This window comes from Taurulus bubalis, assembly GCF_910589615.1.
Source record: "Taurulus bubalis genome assembly, chromosome: 5".
NCBI classification, from domain to species: Eukaryota; Metazoa; Chordata; class Actinopteri; order Perciformes; family Cottidae; genus Taurulus; species Taurulus bubalis.
The window spans coordinates 15,213,098-15,238,209 of NC_136593.1; the positions used below are offsets into that span (position 1 = coordinate 15,213,098).

The following is a 25,112-nucleotide window of genomic DNA, read 5'->3' on the forward strand; positions in this document are numbered from 1 at the left end:
ATGCTGTATTAATCAGTGAAATGACTTGGCCTACTATGGTTGAATGAAAACATTTGTACGTATAGGTCACTATGCTCATTAAGGACTGGCTGTGTGTCCATCACACATCAATAGTGTGTTGAGGCACAGTCTTCCTCTGCTGCTCTACTCACAGCTGATTAAATAAACTCGACACAAATGCCAAACCTCTCATTCAAATGCTGCTTAGAATAACGCAGTTCCTGCGAAGGAGAATTTAGATACAATAACATTTTGTAATAATCTTTTAAGAGTGTTTGTGCTTTCCTTATGTGTATTATTTTGTGTGCATTGATTCAATATGTTAATGGTGCCAGGGGAAATTGCTCCCGCAGGAAAATCTTAGAATAGCTTTGCTTAATTTTCTGAACAGATACATAAATAATGCCATTATTGGCGCTTTCTTGAAAGTTTCTCTTTTATTCAGCTTTTAAATTCCATGTCCTTGCCTTTCCAAAAGAGGCAGTGGCAAGAGACAATCATTACAATGTGAAACCATGAAAGCAGTTAGCGCTTAAGAGAGCGCTTGGTAAGTTATTAGGGGCTAACTTTTAGACAACAATGGGTCCCACTGCCACCCACACTTTGTAACATTTCTCATATAAAAATGGAGAAGAATTTTCCTCAGAGTAGAGCAGTAATGAGGTGGCTTTGTTAAACACAACTTCAATTTTAGGTTTTAATACAGACAACTGTATAGAATTAGAGTTGTATGATTTTTGTGTGCAACAAAATCTAAGCACAACTTCTTCCTGTCGACTTTACTTTTCATTTGAAAATTTTAATACAGACAGAACGACACAACCATTGCAATGGGCTGTACATTACCTCCAATGTCTCACAAGACCAACAATTTCCACCTACAAACATTTCACAACTAGTCTCTGGAAGAGAGTGAATTTTGGCTACAAACAGAACTGTAGAGTTGTTCAATAAACCGACGATAGAGAACAGTACATTAAAAAAATAAAGCAATTATCCGAGCACAGTGAGACAATAAAGTTCTGTACACTACACTATCCAAGGGGAAAAGTTTACACCTTTGAATTGTATTTTAAATTATATTCCTGGTGACTTTGGCTATACTGTGAAGTTTCTTTACTGGTTTTGATGCAAGTTTTATTCTGCCTCAGAGTTTCCCCCTGTGAGATCTATACCGTCCAAATAATAATAAAAAAAAAAATAGTAACACATTTAATTAAATAGGCCCATCAAACATGTCTACGGCATTAGCTCCTGCACATTTTCACCCCTTCATTACTGTATATCAAGACACCAACACGTTACATACAAATCCTCAAACATAACCTTGAAAGTGGGGTACAATATCAACTTTCACACACAGGCAAGATTATGCTTTATTATGATCCAGGTTATCTGGCGTCAGTGTCCTTCTATTCAAGTGTATCATAAACTGAAGTGTCACCTCTAATCTGAACAGGAATGGAAAGGATTCACACAGGATTACAGTTTGAAATGAAATATAGAGTTGAACAAATCTTGGCTCTCATTTGCTGCACATGTGCAGAGAAAATTAGTTTTACTCAAGAAGACTTAACCAAATGGGGCTGTGTGTTGTCCTATCAGAAACAGAATTAGAACCATTTATTGTTTTCACATACAAGGAATTTGTCATAGCGGGTGGTGCATGACATGAAACAATAAATCCTGACACAATATAGAATCGGGAACTATAAAAAAATAAAATGAGATTGCACTATAACAAAAAGTACAGGCTTTAAAAAAAAAAGAAAGAGAATAATTAGAAGGCGCAGAAATACGGCATGGTGGTCATGGTATAAACAGCTTTAGATCCACCAACAAAATTACATGACATAACCAGTAACAACTGAGAAACTCTCGAGCATGCCAGTGTTACATGGCCTCATCTCTTATCTCTTCAGCATCCACCCTACTCATCTCCATCGCCCACGGGCTTCTTCTTCTCAGCCACCAGTTCAACTGCTTCTCTAGCTGCATCTTCACCCTCAGGGACCTCCGCCTCATCTCCATCTCCCTTCTCCTCTCGCTCGTCTCCCGCCTCCTGCTCCTCCTGATCCATGTCAAGCTCTTCAAAGGACGAGCCGCTGCCCATGGACTCGTTTGAGCCTCTCTCGCTGTTGTCCCTATGCTTAATGTCTTCATTTGCATCCATTACGTCCCTCAGAGGCAGGGAAGATGCCAGGGAGGCGGCTGTGGAAGCAGCCAGGGATGTCTCTCTGCTGTCCCAGGGCACACCGCCGCTCACGGAGCTCACATCACTGTGGGAGTCTGCACCTGCAGCAAAACGGAGAAAAGACACATATTAAAAAAAGGCTCTGCGTGTGATAAAAAAAACTAACAAATTACAGGCAAGCAAAACTCAATTAGAGTGAACTACAGGTGTGATGATTTATTATAACCTAATTTAATTTCCCTGTCAAATAAGTCACTATGTCCACAATTCAGAAGAGCACAATGACAAATAAAGCTTTAAATACAATATAATGGTTATTGTACCTCCTAAATGTTCACCCCACATTAGACACATGATTGGACATAGTGAGTCGTAAATCAAAGTGTTTTACAAATAAACATTTTGACCTAATAATGGAATCAGATGAAAAGCCACAAGGATAACCAAAGATATTACAATTTAGCCTCTGGGACAATAGTGCAAAACCACCCAAAACCACAAATCGACATCACTGTGGCGCTGGAAGGCTATACATATATGTCTGTACATCTATTATATACAATCCATCCAAATGTTTTTGAGATCATCCTAATTGGAGTATGGCCGGAAGAACAGCACGACAGAAATTGCCATTTAGAGCCGTGCACTTAGCATGGCTAAAAACATAATTATTTTCATAAAGGTTAATGATACAGTCACCAACATTAGCATTATACTTTGTCATAAACCTCATTGTAGATGATGCAAGGGTGTAAAGATGTGTGTATAAGCATTATCCTTCTCTGCCATCATTTGATCAAAGCTGAGCATAATAACGTTTGCGATATGAAACCTTTATGATTCTTTGGCCACTTAAAATTCACCAGATCAATATCTTTAAGTTACTTTAATATAATGATACTAACCGCGCTCTCTCTGCTTGAACCTGGTTATTAAAGCTCTTCGAGGGTCTATGTGCCAGCTGAGCTCAGACGAACCCGATTAAAGAGAGAAAAGATCTTTCATACAACTCAAAGACGAGTCATAGCTATGTTAGCAACATTACTTACGCCTGATGTTCCTCTATCGTGCTACGTTACAGCTAACTTTGCAGAAGATTTTTCTGCCGTCGTTTGCAGCACATAACACATATCTGAAATCATCGTGAACAACGTCCATTAGCTTAATTCATGACGAATTCCTCACTCACATGCTTTCAGCCTAAACCAGATTCTAATCGTCCCTTTGATCTATGTTTCTCTGTTACCACATAGCCATTCATTATTTCTTGCTACTGTTATTTTTAGGCATTTGTGTGGAAACGAACTAGAAGGTATAGCTGTAATGCTGTGAGCTGAAACACAATAACTGCAGGAAATGCCAGCAAGATGAAAATCTTACAGGAAGGTTGAAATGAATTAAGGTTAGAAAAAATAACAGCACTGTGTCAGATAGTCAAAAGATTACAAAAATAAAAATAAAGGATAATAATAACACAGTTATACATGGGAAACACATGACGGATAGGAGGTCTGTTGCTTATGATGCCTAACATTACAGATGAAAAAAAGGAATCAAGACTTAAAATTGTATGAGCCCAACACAACAAATATGACACATTGAGCTTTAAACTGTTGATCCTCTAGAATAGTGGTTCTCAACCTTTTTCAGTGATGTACCCCCTGTGAAATATTTTTCCCCCTAACCAGCGCAAAGCATTTTGGATTGAAAAAAACATGTAATACACTGCGCTGTGCCATCAGTGTTTGATTTAATATAGAATATATCAAACTCAGTTTCTGAAAGGATTTTTGAATGGATGGTAATTTTAATATATATATTTTTTTATCTCACGTACCCCCATTTGAGAACCACTGCTCTAGAACAGAGGTCCCCAACCACCGGGCCGCGGCCGGGTACCGGTCCGTGGGTCCCTTGGTACCGGGCCGCACAGAAAGAATGAAGAAAAAATGTATAAAACCAAGGTCGGAAAGATGTGTTATTTTGAAAAATGACAGGATACATCAGTCTGTGCGTAACCCCTCTTGACACATGTCAAGAGGTCACGTGATGTGTGATGTACGTTTCAACTCTGCCGGTGTTCTGGATTAAAATCAAGGCCAAAAAAGCTCTGAAAACCCTGCTTCGTCTTTGTGAAGCGGGTTCAAGTTACGCTGTAGACTGGACTAAAGGTTTAAGTTACGGAGTAGACCAGATATAAAGAAGACACGTCGAGTGTCGTTGTCTCCATTCACTCCGAGATGGGACCGGCTCGTTGCAGAGAAACAAGCTCAGGGCTCCCACTAATTCGGAGGAATGGTGAGTTGTATTCACTTTATTGTCCTCTTTATGCCGGTCGTATAATTTTATTACGTCTTATTTATCGCCTACACACAAAGGTCGGTCCGTGAAAATATTGTCTTACACAAAATCGTTCCATGGCGTAAAAAAGGTTGGGGGCTGCTTCAGAAGACACTTCAGAAACAGGAAAAAAGAATGTGCCAACACTTGGTCTGAAAAAAGCAGGTTTAAAACCTCAATGACAAATTCTGGGTTCAAGTTTGTCCAATGTTTGCCTCTCCAGTGTAGTATACTAAGGCTTTTCACTTTTTATATGGACTTAATATGTCTTATTTGGTTTGAAATGGACAGCCTCCATATAAAGTGTTTTCCATAAATAAAATCTAACTCGACTTGACTCGACTATCCCACAGGACACGAACACACTGTTGTCCGAGCCGTTTTCCTGCTGCTTTCACACTGCAAATAAATCTCATCCACACATCAAAGTGTGTTTGCACTAAATGTGTCATCTGGGACCAAAATACAATAAACAGGAAGTCTCCGCACAGCGCGCTGAGGTCAGTCGTTCTTTTTCATACATTTGAATCTCAACATCAATCAGCAATCTAATTATCACATGCAGCAGATTTGATCTTGTCAACAGTGAAGAATATCATAAATGGGAAGTCCTTTTAGGTAATTTATAATATCCATTTATAGGCCTGTTGATTAGCTAGCAAGTCCAAACAAAACCATTGGGAATTGTCGTCAGTGGATCAGCTCTGGTGTGAATGTCATGTGACTGAGATGTATTGCTTTAAAAATACATATGGTGTGTAGTTAGTTATTTATATTTCATTTGCATGTTGCAGTAAAAAGGACTGCTCCAGAGAGACTCATTTTACAATACAATGAATTCTATGGGAAATAATGGGTCTATTTAGGGTAATCGGGTGGACAGCCCCCCAAGGAAGAGCCTCAACACACTGGACAACTTTCACCTCCTCTACAACTGCAAGCAAGTCCTGAAATGGTTGAAGCCAGCTGTGCCTCTGAAAGTCTTTTAGATAACATTTGCCTAAATTAGTTGCTAAATTGGGCCCATTGGGATTATTAGCAGCGAATCAAGGTCTTGTTCTTCCAACTGTTTGGAACAGAGGAGAAGCTTTCTAAGGAGGTAATTAGAGACAGATAGGGCTGAGGCATACTGAGAGTTCGGAGAATCAGAGTCTGAGTGGAAGGAGAGAGAGTTGCGACAATAAAGTGCATACACAGAAGATCAAGAGCTGATGCAGTAGATGGATCTTCTTGTTTACGAATTAGGGCTGGAAGGAAGAAGCATTAAAGGATACTCATCATAAAGTAAACAAATATATTGTAAATATGAACATATATTGTTGTACATGTACAGTATGTCATGGTAAACGGTGTGTTTCTCTGGAAAAAAAAATCCAATTTAGTGCAAATTTGGAAATTTTGATGTTATTAAAAGGGCACCAGTCAAACCTCAATCAAACAGAAATTACGTGGCAAACATGATGTAACTAGAAGAGTACTTTGAGAGTGCAAGACCAATCCTCTCCCAAATGGAATGGTTCCTCTTTGTATATATATATATATATATATATATATATATATATATATATATATATATATATCCTCCTTGGTGGAGGTAAATATGGTATTTGAGTATCCTCATCAATTCACACATATCTGATCTTTCTGGATGCCACTATTTTTCATCTCAGAGGTCAACATCTTCTGTGCACAGTGGAGATGAACATTGAAGACTTTCACATGCTTCATGTCATAATGTATTCTGTTTCTATTGCACTTTATTGCATTTCCACCTCAGCCAAGTGTAGACTTTTTGCAACAAAAAAAAAGATAGATGGAAATAGAGTTCATGTTTCTTCTTAGTCAATAGGGTTAGGGCTTGTTGTAACAATCATCAAAACAGTTGATACCTCCCACAATTATCACACACTTTAATAGTGGATTATTACACTATGGTGTGTAATTGTACCATGATTACAAAAATAAAATATAAAATAGACTAAGTAGTAGGACACTAATTTCAAATTATTGGAACAAGCCTGCCATATTTTGTAAGGTTGTACCTTAGCTGGGTCCAGCCTATGCTATCAATTCTATAAAAATGAAGCCCATTTGCCCGTTTAAAACTGAGGCTGGTTTGTGTCCTCAAAAGAATAACAACTCGCAGCACTAACAGTGGCTGCTGTGAGCACCAGATTATCATAAAAGTGTTTTAATTGTGTCGTGTTTACTTGCTCTCAGTGTTCTGTGAACGTATAAACAGGACAAATGTCCGGGCACAAGCAGAGTTTATGGTCAAGACTATAATGTCTATAATGTGGGTACTGGAGCTGAGAGATGAAAAGTTTAAGGCAATCTCCGAGGTGCCGGAGCAGGATTTCCCGACAAAGCTTAGATCCACTGATTGATCTGTCTCTCATTAAGAAAGTTCAGCGGTATCTGGGAACATAAACACACTCAGTCTCCATTTCGGAGAGTGGAAACCCAGCCCTAAACCTCATGTACGACACCAACAAATAATCAAAAACCTAAACCAGCCATGGTGTAGGAAAACTGCACACAAATAGGAAGACATTCATACAGCTGCTTTCTTGTTGTCCTATGAACACATAATACCTGAGCTGACAGAGCATTTGTTGGGTACTGCACACTTTGCAATAGAAATGTGGTCACTCTTGAAACTCTATTTATGTTTCTGCTACCACCGATCACACAATAGCTGCTTCTCAGCGCTCCTGTGAACAATAAAGAGGCCCTGGGCGATGAGTGTTCGCAGAGGAACATAAACACATTCCTTTAAACAGAGCCTAAAGTGTTTTTATAGCAAATCAGCTACATTGTGATTCTAAAGGCTTGTGTTTACCTCAAGCTCCTCTTTTGTGATATTACCACTACTTGATTCCATGTGATGAACAAGAATTTGACTTTCATCATTAGATTATTGATAATTGATAGTAAATTGGTGATCTTTCAGGTGATTTTTTAATCAGGATATTACTTCTGTCTGACAGTTAAAGGACAACTCTGCATGCTTACTGTAGTTCTGTCTTTAAATGGTAAATGGATTGTACTTGTAAAGTGCTTTTTCCAGTCTCAAAGTGCTTTAACACTACATGTCATCATTTACCTTTTATCACTTATTCATACACTGATGGCAGGGGCTACCATACAAACCTGTCCATCAGGACTAACTAACATTCATACCAATTCATACACCGCAGGAATAGCCTGCGGGAGCAACTTGGGGTTAAGTGTCTAGCCCGACATGGACTAGCGGAGCCAAAGATCAAACCGCCGATCCTCCGATCGATCCACTCACATGTCCTCTGTGAGGACTCAAGGTTAGGCGATGTCCAACAAAACAAAAGTTGCCAAATATTTTCTTAATGTTTTCTTCTAAGCTATAGTATTAATAAAGCAGAAACCTGTGTTTTATCAACACACTTTATTAAACTGCAATAGGATGAAATAACAAATAATGACAGAAAACAACTTATCTATTTAATTGGTCCTCAATTAATCATTTTACTTTTTTTAATTGTTGCTGTCAGTGAAACAGACATTTCCTTTAGTCTCTGGAATTACGTTTTTTTTATTGATGCTGTAATTCTTTTTCTAATGAGGGCTCAATAACAACAGTGTTTGGTTGGAATTAGTTAGACTCACTGCATGTAGACTGTGGGTAAAAGTCTGCCATTGGCAACGTGTCTTATGCAGCATTCTGCTCCCCTTTGCTATTTGCACTGTTTTGCAAGGACACCACCACTGCATCCTGTGTTTTGCAGCGCCAATTACATTACATTACATTTCATTTATCTGACGCTTTTATCCAAAGCGATTTACAATAAGTGCATTATGTGATTGGTTTAAAGAAATACAAACAAGCCAGAGCTTTTTTTCCCCCCTTATACCAGAATGACAATGTGTGGAGCCAGACTTTCTCTAGCGCTGATAGAGCCTCTCATAGCCAGACCTTTCGCCACAGCGGAAGGCCTTGCTATGAGAGACTAGGTTGTATGAACAAAGTACACATTACCTGTAATGTCAGTTCCTCTGTCCTCGTCAGAGTCCTCTTCTTTAACATCTGTTTTAACCTCCTCCTTCATCTCTGGAACAAAGAAGTCTGTCTGGCGAGACAGTGGAACCATATAGTTGATGACATCTGAGCTACAGATCTCAATAGTCGGGAATGCACACAGCCTCCTCTCCTGTGAAAGGAGAAAGACAAAGTGGACAATTAGCTGTATGACACGAGGCATTTTTACATAGTTTGTACTCTGTAATAGTGCACAAAAAAACATAAGAAGATTGAAAATCGTTTTAAGTTTGTACAACACAGCTTGACAAGGATTTACAAGGCCGTCTTATTATGAAGGTAATAATTACACCTTGCTGGAATTGGAAAGAGAAAGAGACGAACATGGACGTTATTATAAAACTGCGACTAGAGTTAAATTATAAGGAAATAACTAATCAGATTAAAGTAGAAATGTGTAGAGTGTGCTCATGAAAGGTACTGCCATTTTGCTCAATCAACTGCTTCATACACTCAAAAGTATGCACAACATGGATGACGGTGATAGAATATCTCAGACAAGCAGAAAATATCAGTCATACTGTATGTAGCTTTAAAATGTCTTCACTTTGCTGACCTAGCACTATTTCTTTGGCACATTAATATGAAAATGCCCACCCATGTGAGTCCATTAAAGTTGCATTACCATCCACACCTATGTGTCTACACTTGCACCCTCCTGTGGAGTGTGCAGAAAGTGGAGAGTTTATAAATATTATACCATATTTTCTCTAAGGAGGACATACGCCTTACATAATTTTGCGTTATGCTTTTATATAGTCCTCAAGAGATTGCAGAGATGCGAGCTCTTCAATGGGCCGTCAGAATGCAGCAGGAGGAGGCCTGGGTGAGCTGCACAGGCTGGTCTCAGCAATGATCGGTCGCAAAGTGACACATTAATGTTTTAGTGTGAGATACTATGCAGGAATTCATGACCCAAAAGGTTTGACAGTAGTAGATTTAACTCAAGCAGTGCAAGTCCCAGTAAATCTAATTGATACACAATTTGCACAACATTAGTATGCTTTACTCTCCAATTTTATAAAACTAGTGCAGTGCCTGTTCGGAAAGCATGCGAGTTTGAAGCCGGCTTGATTTCTGTAAAGGCAGACATGTCTCAGTCAAGCTGCAGACATGTGGTCTCAGCTTGACTGAGTCTGCAGAGCCCTGACACCCTTTGTTTTAAGGAGCCGTTTCTCCAAGACTCCCTTCTCTTTAACATATACTGTACTTGCTCTAATACTATTTGCAAAGTAAAAAGACTGTATGTTTTAATTCTATAAAGTTGCTAAATGGTACATGTATGTTACACCTTTCTTTGTTTGGGGTCTCCTCTGGGTTTTACAACTTATATTTATGTTGACAGGTAGATCACACCCTACAACGCAATATAACTCCCTTTATTGGAATTGTTTTGCTTTCATGGTCTGGGCCTCTCTACGTGAGTGTTCACAGAATTGCGTAAATGTCTCGTCTCTAAATTGAAGTGATTGTACAGCCTTGCAATAGCGCCGTGGTTGTGCGACAAATATGTCTATTCTGGGCGATTCCGAGAGGGCAAAACAAATGTTGGATGGTCTCACACCAGTCAGTTAACTGACTAATTTTGCTCTGGGTCAGGGTGATCTAGTCTGATTGATTGGTTTTAATTTAATCCTCTGCAAAATAAGACTGTGGGAGCTGGTATGAATCACCTGGCTGCCACACACGGGGGCTCCAGCCCCAGAGCTGGCTATGCAAATGAGTACCCATCTCCTTGAACTTCCCTCGATAATGAGCTGGGAAATCTAGACAAAGACAGTTCACTGTCTGCACACACACACACACACACACACACACACACACACACACACACACACACACACACACACACACACACACACACACACACACACACACACACACACACACACACACACACAACACACACACACAGAGAGTCTCCAAGGGAGACTGTCACATATGAGAGAAATACAACAGCATGTGAGAAAGATATGTACCAATATATGTGTGTGCTTTACCTTGTTAAAACAGTAACTTGTTCATAATTATAATATATTCTCTCTATTAAACTCTCGTGCCAGCAGGGACTGCAGATTTTCCACTAGAGACAATCAGGTGATTTGACTGATTAACACACCATCGACCAGGTAGAAGGGACTCATGAACTAAACTACCTTGAGGCATTTTTTGGACTGGAGGAACTTTTTCATTAAATAGTTCTGCGAATCCCCCTTTTTTATGTGTTCACAATGAAAAAAATAGGAACTATTATGGTGCTCTTTTGAGGGGCTTTTGTAGTTCCTATTTCAGAGTAGGTACTCTCCAAGCACAAGAGGTACCATGTATAACATTAGTGTACTATGATTGGTTGAATCCATCAGCACCAACTGTCACCGTTTAAAAAAAATAAAACCTTAGCCATGTGCAACCGGCAACACAAAGCACGGACAACTCTTAACTAAATAAATGGGTGAAAATAAAAGGACAAATGTGACACCAAAGCTTAGAAGTTAACTTATTCATGACTACACTGAGCCAGAACAAGTGAGAGCTGCTGCTAAGCAAGCTAACGCAGTCGCACACCCAATGAGCCAAATAAGTAATTAACTAATTTAGTTAACAATATTTTCAGTGAAATAGGATTTCAGGTTTAATTTGATTTGATCAACTTTAAGAATTGTAGGTATTTTCCCATGTTTAATCTGTGATTATTCATTTCAGTTCTTTCACTTTCTTTTGATATCCAGAGAGTTTCCCTTTGATGTATTTCAAAGAACTCTGCGACTCCACATGTGACTATTAGGTTCTTTCTTATCACATTGTATTTCGGAAAACATATGTACAGTAGTCAATGGTGAGAAACAAATTTGTGCCATAAATTACACATGATGATTGTATTACATGGATAACTTGTAATATCCATTTTGGTCACATGCATTGTGCAAGAAGAGAAATGTAGTTTTAGTTTAGGTTCACACAAAACTAAATGATACTATGACAAATCTATGACAAACTGCGACTTTATTTACATGCAAAATAATCTTTAAAATTGACAAATATGTGCAATTCATGGCACAATTGAAACGGGATAACAAATATATGTGTTATTTGTCAGTGACTACTGTAGTTTTTTTCCACTATCAAAATAAGGTTTCTTGGGGGAAATGGAAGTGGCGCGACTTAGCCTCTGTAAGGGGGCGGGGCTTAGAGAAGTGTCATTTATTATTACTACATTCATTATATTATTACGGATTGTGTTTGTAATCAAAGTCATTATCAGAAGTTGCCCTATAAAATATTACATAAAATAAGCTCTTCCCTTCTTACATGTTATACACATAAGTATGAAATCTAGATGATATATAGATGAATATTATTATTATCATTAGTTGACTATTATTTAATTATTCTTGTTCACTGTCCTATTTGAGAGCCAAAAAAAGAGAAAAACACGACTAACATCTATTATTAAACAATGATACACTGCAGGTCTCATCTTTAGAAGGCACATTTCACTGTCCAGTAATTCATATTTCCTCTCACCAGGGAAATTAATAAAGAAATAGAAGATAGATTAACCATCCCCATCATAATAAAAACTCCCTCCTGGCATGCATGTTTTAATTATGACAAGCAAGATGTTCCATTTCCTCCCTGTGACCTTTTGTGGCCTGTCTATGTCTGATTGGGTGCCATCTATTTCCCTGTAGCCTATCATGGAGTCAACAAGCATTCACTTAACCTGGGTCTGTGTCCGGGAGTTGCTGGGTTTGAATGAAATGTGATTTCCTGCAGGAAATGAAGGAAAAGACTGAACAGTCAAAAAAACAGGTCAGTCGTTGTCTCTGTCACCTCAGAAGAGACTCAGTCACACATATTCTCTCATCACTGATTATTCATCCAGCAAATAACCAGCAAGTGAACAACCAGTTGGTATCAGCACCAATAAACTACAGACCATTTCCTGTTCCTAATTTATCATTATAGTGGTTCTACAAAATGGGTCACTTTCAGTCCTTGCCCTTCTTCTCTATGTTATGCAACCTCACTCTTAATAATTAATGGCCTTGCTGCACTGAAGTGTTTTGTCTAATAAACATGTTACATTTGAATTGGTGGAGATTAAGTGATAGATGGAGAATATGAGATCCTATTTTTATACAAAACATTATTTATTTTATTTCCACATGCAAATCACACTGCCTTTCATTTGAAGATAATATCCTCAAGCATGCGGAGGGGGGGCTAAAAAAATCACATCATGGATATATTTTTTAATTATGTGCAAAAACGTATACCGGTTTGAATTTTAACCAAATACCACACCACCTTTCATTGCTGTATGTCATAACAGCCTCTCACAGTGTTGGAAAGTATCCTAATTAGAGAAATCAGAGTGTAGTTTAGTTTGTGAGCCTCTTTAAGCACCACTTGAAATAACATGTATCTCTTTAGTAGTTTCTGCGTTACATGACAAGTTTGACAAAGTAAATGCAAATACCTTGATTTTTTTTTCAGGTATCATATTGGTTCTGTTCTGAAATCTGCTCTGAAGTGTCAGCCATACCTATCAAGTACTATTTAGCTTATTTATGAAACTGATATAATTAAATGGAGGCAAGACAAGCAAAAGAAACCAGCAACAAGAAGGAAAATTACAACACACAACCGCTGAGATTCATCAACAATGGAGCAGAGAATAAGAAGATCTAAGGATGCATTTTAATTAAAAAACAAGGTGACAGGATGGGGTTGGTGGTTAGAGGTCCTGTTCCATATTTAGAAGGTCACAGATTTGAATCTCACCATGTTCATCAATAGTTACGTCCTGTAAGTGTCCATGAGCAAGACAGAAAACCAAATTTTTCTTTAATTGGACTGGTAGCAACCAGAAAAAGAGTGACAACTAGAGAAAAAGCATAACGTTTAACTGTACAAATGCTTTCACTACTTTGCACTAAAGCTCATCCTTCCATCTATCTCATTTTTGTCACTGCCTTAAGCAAAGTCAGCAGGGACCGCTTTACTCTTCATCGATGTAAAGATCAAGGGTGACAGACTAATCAGGAAATGCTATTCTCAAACACTGTTCGTAGCTATAGCTATGCAAAGTAATGCACCGTAACTTGTATACGTGCAACAAAATCTATTTGTATGTATTGCAGATAAGGAAGTTTAAAGAGCATCAACCGCTGCATAGGGAGGGCTACTTTAACCCAAACAAAGATATTTTTGTAAACCTAAACTATAGTTTTGCTGTCTAAAACTAAATGATATTTTCTTAATCTCAACCAAGAACTGCTGTTGCCTAAATCTAACAATGTACATTTTGCTGGAGATTCGTTGGATAACGCACAACAAATTAATGAGGATTGGCTTTTTGTAAAATACCATAATACTCATTGCATGAGGATACAGCCATATTGTGCTTATATTTATCTCTCTCTTTCTGGCTTGGTTTTGGTCCTGTCCTTGGTCTTTGTCACAGAACTAAGAAGACCTCAGAAGAAATTACCTTTTGTTCTTATTCTTTATTATATACTATGATGACTGATTAAGACACAATTCATCTATGATGTCTGGCCTTATCCTGGAATGGTTTGATTCTAAAGTGTAATCTACATGGATAGACAGAAACAGTAAAGAATGTACAGGATCTCAGAAAGACTAAGTGAGAAAGAGCTGTAAAGCTGTCATATAACAGAGCGAAGGACACAGGTTAAAGCATAACTTCTGCAGAAATGCCCTTGACCAAGACACTGAATCGCTTGCACCCCCAGGGTACGATGCTTTAGTTGACCTTTTAGCTTACACACAGTAATTTCCCACTAAATCAATAAAAGCATCACATTTTTTACTATTATTGCTCACCAAGCTGCCTCAAAGGAATACTGTACTTCTAATTATAAAAATCAAAATGAGCTTCATCATCTTCACAAATCTTTGTCATTTAGGTGACAGAACCCAAACAGCTTTTCACAGAACAGAGGTGAAACAGAGATTGCACTCACACCAGGTGCAATCTCACGACTGAATTTAAATTAAAATTAAAAAATAGAAATACATTTGCACAAACTCATTTTATGGAAAATGTTGATTGTGTAATCTGGAATAATTGAGTGAGTGAGTGAGTGAGTGAGTGAGTGAGTGTGTAAAGTGGGTTGAGGGCCACAGAAACGGACCTATATGGGTGAGGGTCTCATGGGGCTTTATAGTGTCTTTGGCCTCTCTGGCAGCTGTTCCAATAGAAATACCAGAGGAAGGTAAACATAGATAACAACACCCCTGGAGCTTGATTCACTGCATCACTTAACTAACCCTCAAACATAAACATAGCCACGGAGTAACTGAACCATAAGTACAACAAAAGAGCTCAATACTGACGCTCTATGTTGTATTGCAGCCTTTCATATATGAAATGTATTCAGTCCTCTCAGATCTGATGAATAACACTGACGCAAACAATCTTCCACTTCCAGATGTGGCTTAAAAGACACACCATCAAGCAGCCATTTTCAAAGATTGATGCATTAGCTTCGTTCTTCTTTTAATGTCTCATCTCTCTCCTCTGTTTCTTTGCAGCTCAGTGGCTCTTTTGGCTGATGGCCAGAATAAAAAAGTGACTGGAGACTTTGGAGAATCTCCCTCTCAAGAGGCCTTCTCACAAAGTTGAGGGGCAAAATGCAGCAAATATCTAGAGGCCTGGCTGCAATTGTGTTTTTGGAGATGCACTGTATTTGTCTAAAGCATGGATACAACGTAAACATTGGATGTGCTACTGACGATGTACCCTGGATCCTTCTTCCCTAGTCTATTGTTTTCAGTCAGTTTTTTTTTGTTCTTAATGTCTCATCATATTTATAATATTTACTGCAACAACAATAACAGGATTTAATTAGATAGTTTCATTTTTCAATGTACATTTTTAGTGATCTATTATTAATGGTGCATATCAGATTTTGCTGTAATTTTCTCCAAATGGAAGTTTTTTTCGACACCAAAGTTTTGCATGATAGTTCAACAACCATACATGCAGGAATCAATAATAAATCAAAAACTAGAAGATAGTTTGTTACAGCAAGTAAAAGGCTCACACTTTTTTTGTTACAACTACAAAGGCACCATCCTGCTATTACTTTCACTCTCTCCACCAGCACATAAAACTCAGCTGGACACTGAAGGTCCTGTGGATTTGTCTAGGAAACTCAGAAGGTATTCTAGGAAATTCTGAATTAAATCTAAGTAGGCCAAGCAGGCGGAAGAAACATGTGGGCAACAAGAAGGTAATCACAAAACTTCATCACTACTCCAAAGATTCAGTGGGCATCCACTATGGAGGAGAGAATAAGATCTAATTAAAAAAACAAGGTGCTATGATGTAATGGCGCTTAGGGGTACTGCTCCATATCCAGAAGGTCACAGATTTGATCCTCACATTAAAAATGAGCAAGGCAGAGAATCGCTACTACCTCTTTAATTACTGTTAGTAACCTGAAAAAAAAGTGACAACAAGAGAAAATGCATTATGTTTAGCGACACAAATGTTCTCCCTAATTTGCACTAAAGCTCATCCTTCCATCTATCTCACTGTTGTCACTGCCTGAAGCAAAGTCAGCAGGGCCTGCTTTACTCTTTATATGCAGTGTTGGGGGTAACGAGCTACAAAGTACCGGATTACGGTCACGTAATTACTATTATAGGTAACGAAGTAAAGTAACGCATTACACTCAAAATATTGGTAACTACACTATTTTACTAGACCTCAGTAACGCGCGTTCCTACGTTACTCAAGACATTTTTACCAGTCCGAAAAGTTCTATTTTAGCGGCGCGCGAGTCACACGACACTTCCTGCATGAACAGTCTATCACAGAACTCTGATCTGAGTGATTTGAGTGACGTAGCTGCTGGTGCGTAGAAGGAGGGAAGAGGGGTGTGTGTGTGTTTGTGAGTATCCTGTTGTTTGTGGATTTTAAAGTGAGGCATATTTCTTTGGTCAGACAGTGTGAACAGGGTTGATGTTCGGTCAAGTTAAAAGCTGAGTTTTATATGCCATTTTGTTTTACATGTTTACAACTACAATACATGTGGAAAGGCTAAGAGATGCCCTTTAATGAAAATACAGTGATGAAAGGGCCATGATGTTTGTCCAGGTATCTTTGCGGTTAATTTGGACATTTGCTTAAAAAAATGGAAAGTAAAGTAACTAGTAGTGAAGTTACTTTTCAAATGCAGTAACTAGTAAAGTAATCTAGTTACAATTTTCAGAAGTAACTAGTAACTTGTAACTAGTTACTTTTTCTGAGTAACTACCCCAACCCTGTTTATATGTCAAGGTCAAGGGTCAAAGACTAATCAGGAAACTGAGTAACTGCTTTACCACAGAAAGATGATTCCCAAAACTTCTCAAAGTGGAGATAATGGTAAAACGGAAAAATACCTTCTGAACCAGTGCTTACCATGGACATGAAACACAGACAAATGTAGAATTGGATTAATATATTTGACTTTATTACTGATTAAAAGTGAACATTTAAAGTGGAAAATGATAAAGGTGGAAATGCAGCATGTTTGTTGTGCTTCCATAATAGCTCCTAGGCCACTTGGTCAATTGGTTTGGAGTCCTGGTCTTTCATGGTTCATGTTGGCTAACCTGATGCTACGTAGCCAAAAGGTAGCGAGAGCCACGGTGCCAATGTTCACAGGTTTGATTGAAAGAAAATAGTTCATGCTGCTTCCGTATTGCTCAAAGTTATTACTAATGGAGGAAATCATCACTTGAAAAAGAAGATGATGAAGTAGCTTGAGGGAAAATATGCACACCCAAAAATTTAATTACAACTCAGCATCACAGGTTGATAATAAAAAATACCATCCGAAGATGGATTTCTCCTTTAAACGGCCCTGCCTATCATTTGAAGAAACTTCTGATCCTTTGACAGAAAGAAAGTGTTGTCTTGCCAGCAGAAAAAAATAAGTGACAGCACACCTCCCCCACAGGGGAGAGACGTGAGATATGGCTGACGAGCGGTGGTGAATAATGAAAGAAGACAGAACGTTCACTCAGTCCTGTATTCACAGTAACAGCCTCCAACTAGCAAGGACCCAAGGAAATATATAGAAAGACCCTACCTATGGGTGTATGCCACACACACACACACACACACACACACACACACACACACACACACACACACACACACACACACACATACACACTCATACACACATCTATTTATAGGTGGATGATTTATCATCCTGGTCCCCAGGCACACAAAAAGGAAAATTAATATAACAGCCAGGCAACTCATGGTGACAATCCCGAGTTGTCTCTCCCCTGGTCCCTTTACTCCCACCGCACTAATACAGCCACCCTCCTCACACCCACCATAACCTCCTCTTCCCCCTTCCTATCTGTGGAAAGAGACAAAAACTCACTTCACACCTCGGTAGAGGTGTTCAATTCAGACTGTCCCTTATGGTCACACACTTCCCCAGAACAGTGTATTCTGCCTGCATTGGGGTTATTTTCTGCATCCGTCTCAACAAGCCCAGGCCTCCTTCCAAGACCTAGTGGAAGGGCACAAAGGTGTCTGTGGGTGGAGGTAGCGGAGATCTGAGGACTGAAAATGCTTTTGCTATAAAGACTGTGGTGCTGGAAGAGGGCAAGGCAGGGAGATGGGTTTATTGCCTCTCGCACCCGCGCAATCAATAAGCAGAAACACTTGATGAGCTTCGAGTATAGTGACTCTGTCAGCAGTTGCTGTGGACTCCAGAGGTCTTCGACAATTGATCTGGTGCGCTGGCGAGAGGCAATAAGAGTAGCTGGTCTCCCAACTGTGAATTATAACCCCCTAACACACATGTCACCAGGCCGAGTGTTTCACAGTCAGTCATGGTTTATGTTTACGTTTGGCATTGTGCACTTTGAATGCTCCGAAGTTGGAAATTTCAACTGGTAAAAAAGTGCAACCTCTCAATTATCTGTAACACACTGCAACCTTTTTGTTTTCTTCTTTGTTGTTTGGACCATTTCACTTACTGCACACGTGTCTTCGTAATAATCTACAATTCACCTTTGAAAACTGACTTTTTCAGAGTTATTTCAATTGTTTTGTGTAAATCCAAACGGCAACCTCCAATTCTCTGTAAATATTAGGTTATAGTCTAAATCGTTTACAGAGGCTTGGAATCTCATTTACATGATGTTTAGGAAACCAGTTTACTACAGAAAAAAAATAATAACCAGTTTCTTTGCTTGCATGCTGAGTGAGATGCTCCTTCTGAGCTCTAAATGCATCATTTCAAGGAGGAAACTTAATGTGCCTTCAAGGCCTAAAGTAAACACTCACTAAAAAGCAAACAGTGCCTTCACAGCAGCTGTGAGATTTCCCTCAGAAAAGTGATTCAACGGAGAGCACGAGGCCATTAAGAAAACCACTGGAGAGGTTTGCAGTCAATTAGTCCTGGCCATTAAAAGCTCAAAATTCAGTGAACCATTGCAAGGAAAGAAATATATGGAGATACATGAATATGAATTCATTTGAAACAGGCAGACAGATTCCCTCCACTGAATGAGATCTTAATCTGGGAGTCTAATGTTAGCGATATTCACAGCTCTATCCTAATTAAATACAATTAGAAAGAGGGGATGTGTACAGTATGTGTGATGCAAAGAGACTGGACTATCTATTATTTTTTCCTGCAGGATTCTCATGTACAGAGCACCTTAAATATATTCCACATAATAAGTCCTCTACACATCGTTGCAGTTTCTTTGCACCTGGAGGTGGGACTAGTGGGACCAGTGGGACTGAGCAATTATAGTGAATCATTTCTGACCTCTCAGAAGGCTTAATTCTGCAGAAGTGGTATTTTGTTCACTTTCAGCCGTAAAAATGAAGCTCACAAAAACACAAAACCTAATTGGGTCTATGTCACCATGGCAACCATAGAGAAACATGCGCAGCCAATCAATTTTGATATGTGCATTTTGTCCAGACATAATTAAAAGTTGTGAAAGGCAGCAGCAGAAGACAAGTATTGCTTCAGAAAAAGGTGTGATTAATGTAGCAGTAATTAGTTCTGTCTGGTATTTTGTGAAAATGGCTAAATAATGAATTGACAGACAGACAAAGAACAGTGAGTTAAAGAAAAGACCTGCACAGAATAGAACAGACATTAAAAATCCTAATCAAACGAGAGCAACATCATGTTTTGGACCAGGCTCCAAATCATCTATTGTCCTTCACAAAGTCCTAGTCAGCCTGGCCTTGTAGCCCTAGAAATAAGTCATCAGGCATTCTACCACCTCTCTATGAATAAACCATGGGTACCTATCCTTGGCATTCACACAGGAAGAGGGCAGCTCAAAGCACACATCTGACCATGCTGCACTCTTAAAATCAAATTAAACTGACAGGAATACAAAGAAAAAGGCTCCTTAAACCTTACTTTTCTCTTCAAATATTCAATTAATTTGTGTAAAAGTAAACTTAAATTACAATATCTGCTGGTTTTAATATTTAGTCATCCCATTTTTCTTTTAACAGCATCATTACATCAATAGACAATTCTAGATCTCTTGTGCATCCTTTTATGCCCACACACATTTCTCCATGACACAACCTGACATATTTGCTATGTTTGGTAACCCTGGCTCCTTAAGAATTAAGTTTAAATACAAAGTTGAACGAGACAAGCCACACAGACAGGTAACTGGTCAAACTAATTGCCACAAGGCTCAGCTCTTCTTCTGAGTCAGTAAAGTCCCTGTCTTTTTGTTTTTACAATTCTTCCCCTTACTCTTTTCCTGGGCATGTGGGTGATTGAAAAGCCCCAGAGCAGGACATTAAGACTTCAAAATCCTTCTTGTGTCTTGGAGCTCAACATGACATCTCCTTAACTAGAAAGCCTACACAGCTGAATCCAGGGCTGGGATGGAGAACTACATCTAAACATTTCACAGGGCCTGCCAGGTCATGTTGATCATCAAAAGGGACCCACAAAGCCATGAACATTTGCAGAGTTGAACCAGAAGAACTTTGTGCATGAAAACCATGTTCCTGTGCTTAATTTAAAAGCAAGCCATCCAATAGTTGGTGAGGCATTTCACTGAAACCCAAAAAGTTCAACCTCATGGTTGCACTAGAGGAAAATTCAGCAGATCACCAATTGCTTTCTTCATGTGCAGAGTGGTGGAAAGACATGGCCAATCCATTAGCTTGGCTAAACAACAATTTCAATTATGAGAAGCGCATGAATAAATGAGACCACAAAGAAGCAAATATGACTTCCTCATTAGTATGTAGACACTTTAAAACATTTGTCCAGAGGAGACTTAGTGCAGAAAAAAATATATCACAAAATTACAAGAAAAAAAGTGATAAATGTTGGGTGAAACATAAACTCTGCCCTGAATATGTACCATTCATGAAGAACACAGTGGGTTGAAAAATGCTACGGTACAAAATTGCTGATAATTTCCTGCTGTACACGCATATCTCTACTCTTAATATGAGCCAATATGACACCCATTACAACGCATAGTCGTCAAAGCAAAAGTATTGCCAATATCTAATTATGACACAGTACAGTGACTAATATGAATTTAATTATGTTTGAGTCTTTCAATTAACCCCCATAAACTCCCCATACTGCCAACAGAGCGGTCATCAAGAAGGCAAACAAACTGCACTTGTATGGCCACAATCAGTGTGAGAGAAACAGAGAGAAGCAAACAGGAAACCGGGACGTATCTTCCGACTAATGACATGTTTTTAAGAGGTAACAAAGATAACAATTTGTTACAGCTCCACGCCTCCATCCAGAAAGACCAAGGAAAAAAACACAGGGAGGGATGATCCGGTGTCAGCTTGAAGACAGAAGCTATTGGATCTGCGTTAAAGTTGCGATAGCCGTGCTGCTGTCCGTGGGGCAAGAGCCATGTTTAAACCATGCAGGCCACCCTCTGTCAGTGTGGCACGACGGCAGCCTAATGGTTACAATTAACAGTCCCTTCTGCTGACAGAGCTCCTGTGTGAATGCCCCCCATGCTCCTTTCAGCCTGATCCGGCTTTAATGACTGTGTTTTATTGGGTTAGTGAAAGAGAAACCCAAAACTCCAAAACATGGAGCCGGAAGGTGAAGAATACAGGAAGAACAGATTTACAGGAAAAAAAGAGAATAAAGAACAGTTAAATATTAATCTAACAGTTAAAAGAGCTTTGAGACAATAACAGGAAATGTGACTCTTTGACAAGCGACAGTGTGGAGCAATATGATATGCTGTATGTATTGCCAGATTGAGGATTATAAAAGTGATTTATAAAAAAAGAGGTTTCTTGTCACGATAAACTCAAACATTGGTTTAATCCAACCTTTTACAGTATTAACAACAATTTAAACAAAAGACATTTGATATATTGACTATTCTTTTAATATTGATAATGGTGAATGAATATTAGGGCTTAGAAACCTGAAAAGGTGTGTAATTTTCCACTAGCTGTTGTATTAGGGAGTGAACCCCAGGGACACTCACAAAGAGCTGAGAAGTGCAAGTTTTCCAGCATGCTGTTTGTTTCAATCCTTTCGTCCACTTATTTTAATCCAAACCCCCCCAATCCAATCTTTTAGTTTTAATGTTGAAGTCTAAACGATGAATACAATTGCTTGCCTTTTAATGCTTCATGCTTTAGTTAAGAATAACGCTTGCAGGGATATTGGCATTCAGAGGCAGACGGGCCATCTGGAGGAGTGGGAGTTTTCCTAGTGGGGCGGTCGACCGGTGAACTGGTGACGAGTCTAGCAACACCAATATAAAAATCAGGAAATAAATGTTTCATGTTGGTGGATCCTTCATTAAGATGAACGGCTGGCCTCATACACATGTGAGTCTGGCAGCGTTTGAATTCACATCTCATGAGTCCATCTCTCGTTCCCTGCCAACTCCACTTTGGTACATTTTGCCTCTAGAAACATCCAGCTGACAATGAAAACCTCTCTGGCTGTATTCACTTTAAAATTACACCTGAAGAGGTTTAACTATTTAAAAATGGCTGCCGTGTCTCCAAAAATAACGTGTATGAGAGGAATAAACAACAACTATGTTAGCATGTTTACTTCACTGCATTATTTCTGTCCGTCAGGCCAAAGTGTCACTTTAGCAACCGTCACTCCACTTTTTATATTTCCCTGGATGTGAAACTTAAACGTTTTAAGACACTAAAGCTACACATCAAAGACATTGCTTTGCACTTTGCTACTTAAGTTTTTTATTTATTTTTTATTTAAGGAGAACATCTTTCTACAATGTTGGATTTAAACTCTCCTGTATATTGTTGATGCTGCATTATATCAAAATGTAATAATATTCAGCATTTCCCGAAGTCGAGACAGTTGCTAACTTAAAACCACCCAGGAGACTTAACCCCAGACACACTGACACTGATGAGATGGACGCGTCTCCATTAAGTGCTGTGCTGCTGTATTTTATTTGTTAACATTGTCATCTTGGACCTTTAGTTTCAGGTCTTTCACATTCCTAACTTGTCAACAAGTACTAATTGGATCGTAGGGTCCCTCAGGAAACCAGTAAGGTCTATATGTCAGCAGAAAAGATGCTTTCAGTCAAGATCAAACACCATCAGCACTGAGAGGGCCTGCTCAGGTCAACACGAGAGGAACTGTCAGACCACATAAACTACATGCATGATTTAGTCTTCAAGATTTTGGATGCTCCAAACAAGAGAAAATCAATTAACTGTCTCTACCTAGCAGAATACAGGGTTTGGCAGTCCATAGGATGTAAGTTTTTTTTCTTTTTTACCATTTTCTAATGAGGCTGACATAACTTAGATGATGGAAATGTCAACACTGACTGCTTCTTTCAGTGAAACACATGGCACCAACTTCAGCCTGACAGTCGTCCTTAAAAGACACTGCTGCACAGAAATGTGAGAAAAAAATGAAGAGCTCAGCAGCCCACGACGCAATATGGTGTGAATGACAGCAGCTCGGAAGTACATGCTCACAAAATACAAAAGTAGGACATGTGCAAGACAAGACAAGACGACGCACCGCTAAAGTATGCTTGACAGCAGATGTCAATGGTTCTAGTGTAAATTACCAGTAGAAAGAAATCTCAATACTTGTATTGAGGAAGTCGTCATTAGAGCACTACAGTCTACTGTTTCTAGAAAGCGGTAAAGAGGGGAAACTTTAAGAAAATATACTAAATATGTTGGGGAAACTCTTGCAGCTCAGATAGTGAAATCAGCATGAGAGGAACAAAGATCCATCAGCCAGTCTATCCTTAAAACAGATCTTAAGATACAGGAGTTTTCTACACCATTCTCCTCCTGGTTGTCTCGCTGGGCCGAGACAGGTAAGTACTCCAACCTGTCAGCTGTCTGCCAACTTCCAGTTATGTGGCTTTAGTCAGCTGTGTTTTACCTCTGCTCTGGGCAGCTGATTTAACTGAGCTTGTTGCCAGGGCAACTGCCTCTGCCAAAGATCCCCCCTCTGTTTTCCATGGAGCCCAGATACTTTGATAATCTGAGGGATTCCAGAAGACGCGGGGGGAGCGTGGAGTGGCTGCCAAATGTCTTTTGAAGCTTCTCTCAAAAGAGCACAATGAGAAAAGAAGCAGAAATGCCACCAGTGCTGCTGTGTGTTATTGAGCCGTCTACACTTCTGTCACCCGCTCATTTGCAAGAGGTGTTTTCTTTCTATTGTAAACATACAATCCGTGATTTACTTTATCAAGTTTTTTATTCATATACAAGGAGCCTGCAACTAAACACACATGTATTTACGACGATACCATTATTCAATCCATTTGATCCTGGAGAGATATTGGGTGGAAATAACAAAATTCACTTAAACAAACGCTCAAGAATCATGACAATAACCACAATGTAATACTACAACAACAGTTTAACAACCTTTATATATAGCAAGCAAATTGTATGTGGATTACTGCATTATTGCCCCACATGTCCTGATTTTTAACACAAAGTAAGAATAGTGGCCCCAAGTAAAAAGATCTCCTTGCAACACTGGATGCTCTACAATATTCTCCATAAATGTGGCCATCAGGCAATTAGTTATGTCACAAGAGAAATGGCTAATCTTGTTTTGCTAAAAAATAAGGAAACATTTCCCTGCAGGTACAAGGCACACCATGTAATCTGTTTATGAGTTACTTTGAAGACATGGAGCAACGTTTCACTCAATTCACCACATTTTCCAGTCATTATATTGACAACTGTTTGTTGTTTTGCTCAGGCTCAGTAAAGCGGCTCTCTGAATGTGTCTAGTTTTCGAAAACTCAAGACTTAATTGTTCCTTTAGCAGAAACAAGATCTCTACTGTGCATGTTCTCTTTAAAATTGGAATGCCATTTATATTATTTACTTAAATATATTTACAAAAATATTATTATTTTGGTAATGGTTTCATTCTCAGTCTCTCTAAAAAGAAAAATAGGTTTTCCCCCAAGTCAACTTCAACATCTTAATCG

The 25,112-nt window shown here is 38.9% G+C and overlaps 1 protein-coding gene across 1 annotated transcript in view; it reads right to left on the minus strand.

Moving 5' to 3' along the window:
* Window positions 1-497: 497 nt before the first annotated feature.
* Window positions 498-25,112, minus strand: part of tex264a (testis expressed 264, ER-phagy receptor a) — a gene marked incomplete at its 5' end in the record, with an annotated part of 63,636 nt that continues 39,021 nt past the window's right edge. Inside the window, 2 exons of the mRNA XM_079217773.1 lie at window positions 498-2,295; window positions 8,550-8,721. Of these exons, the coding sequence (XP_079073899.1) occupies window positions 1,931-2,295; window positions 8,550-8,721 (537 nt within the window). The 3' untranslated portion in view covers window positions 498-1,930. The remainder of the gene's footprint in view (window positions 2,296-8,549; window positions 8,722-25,112) is intronic.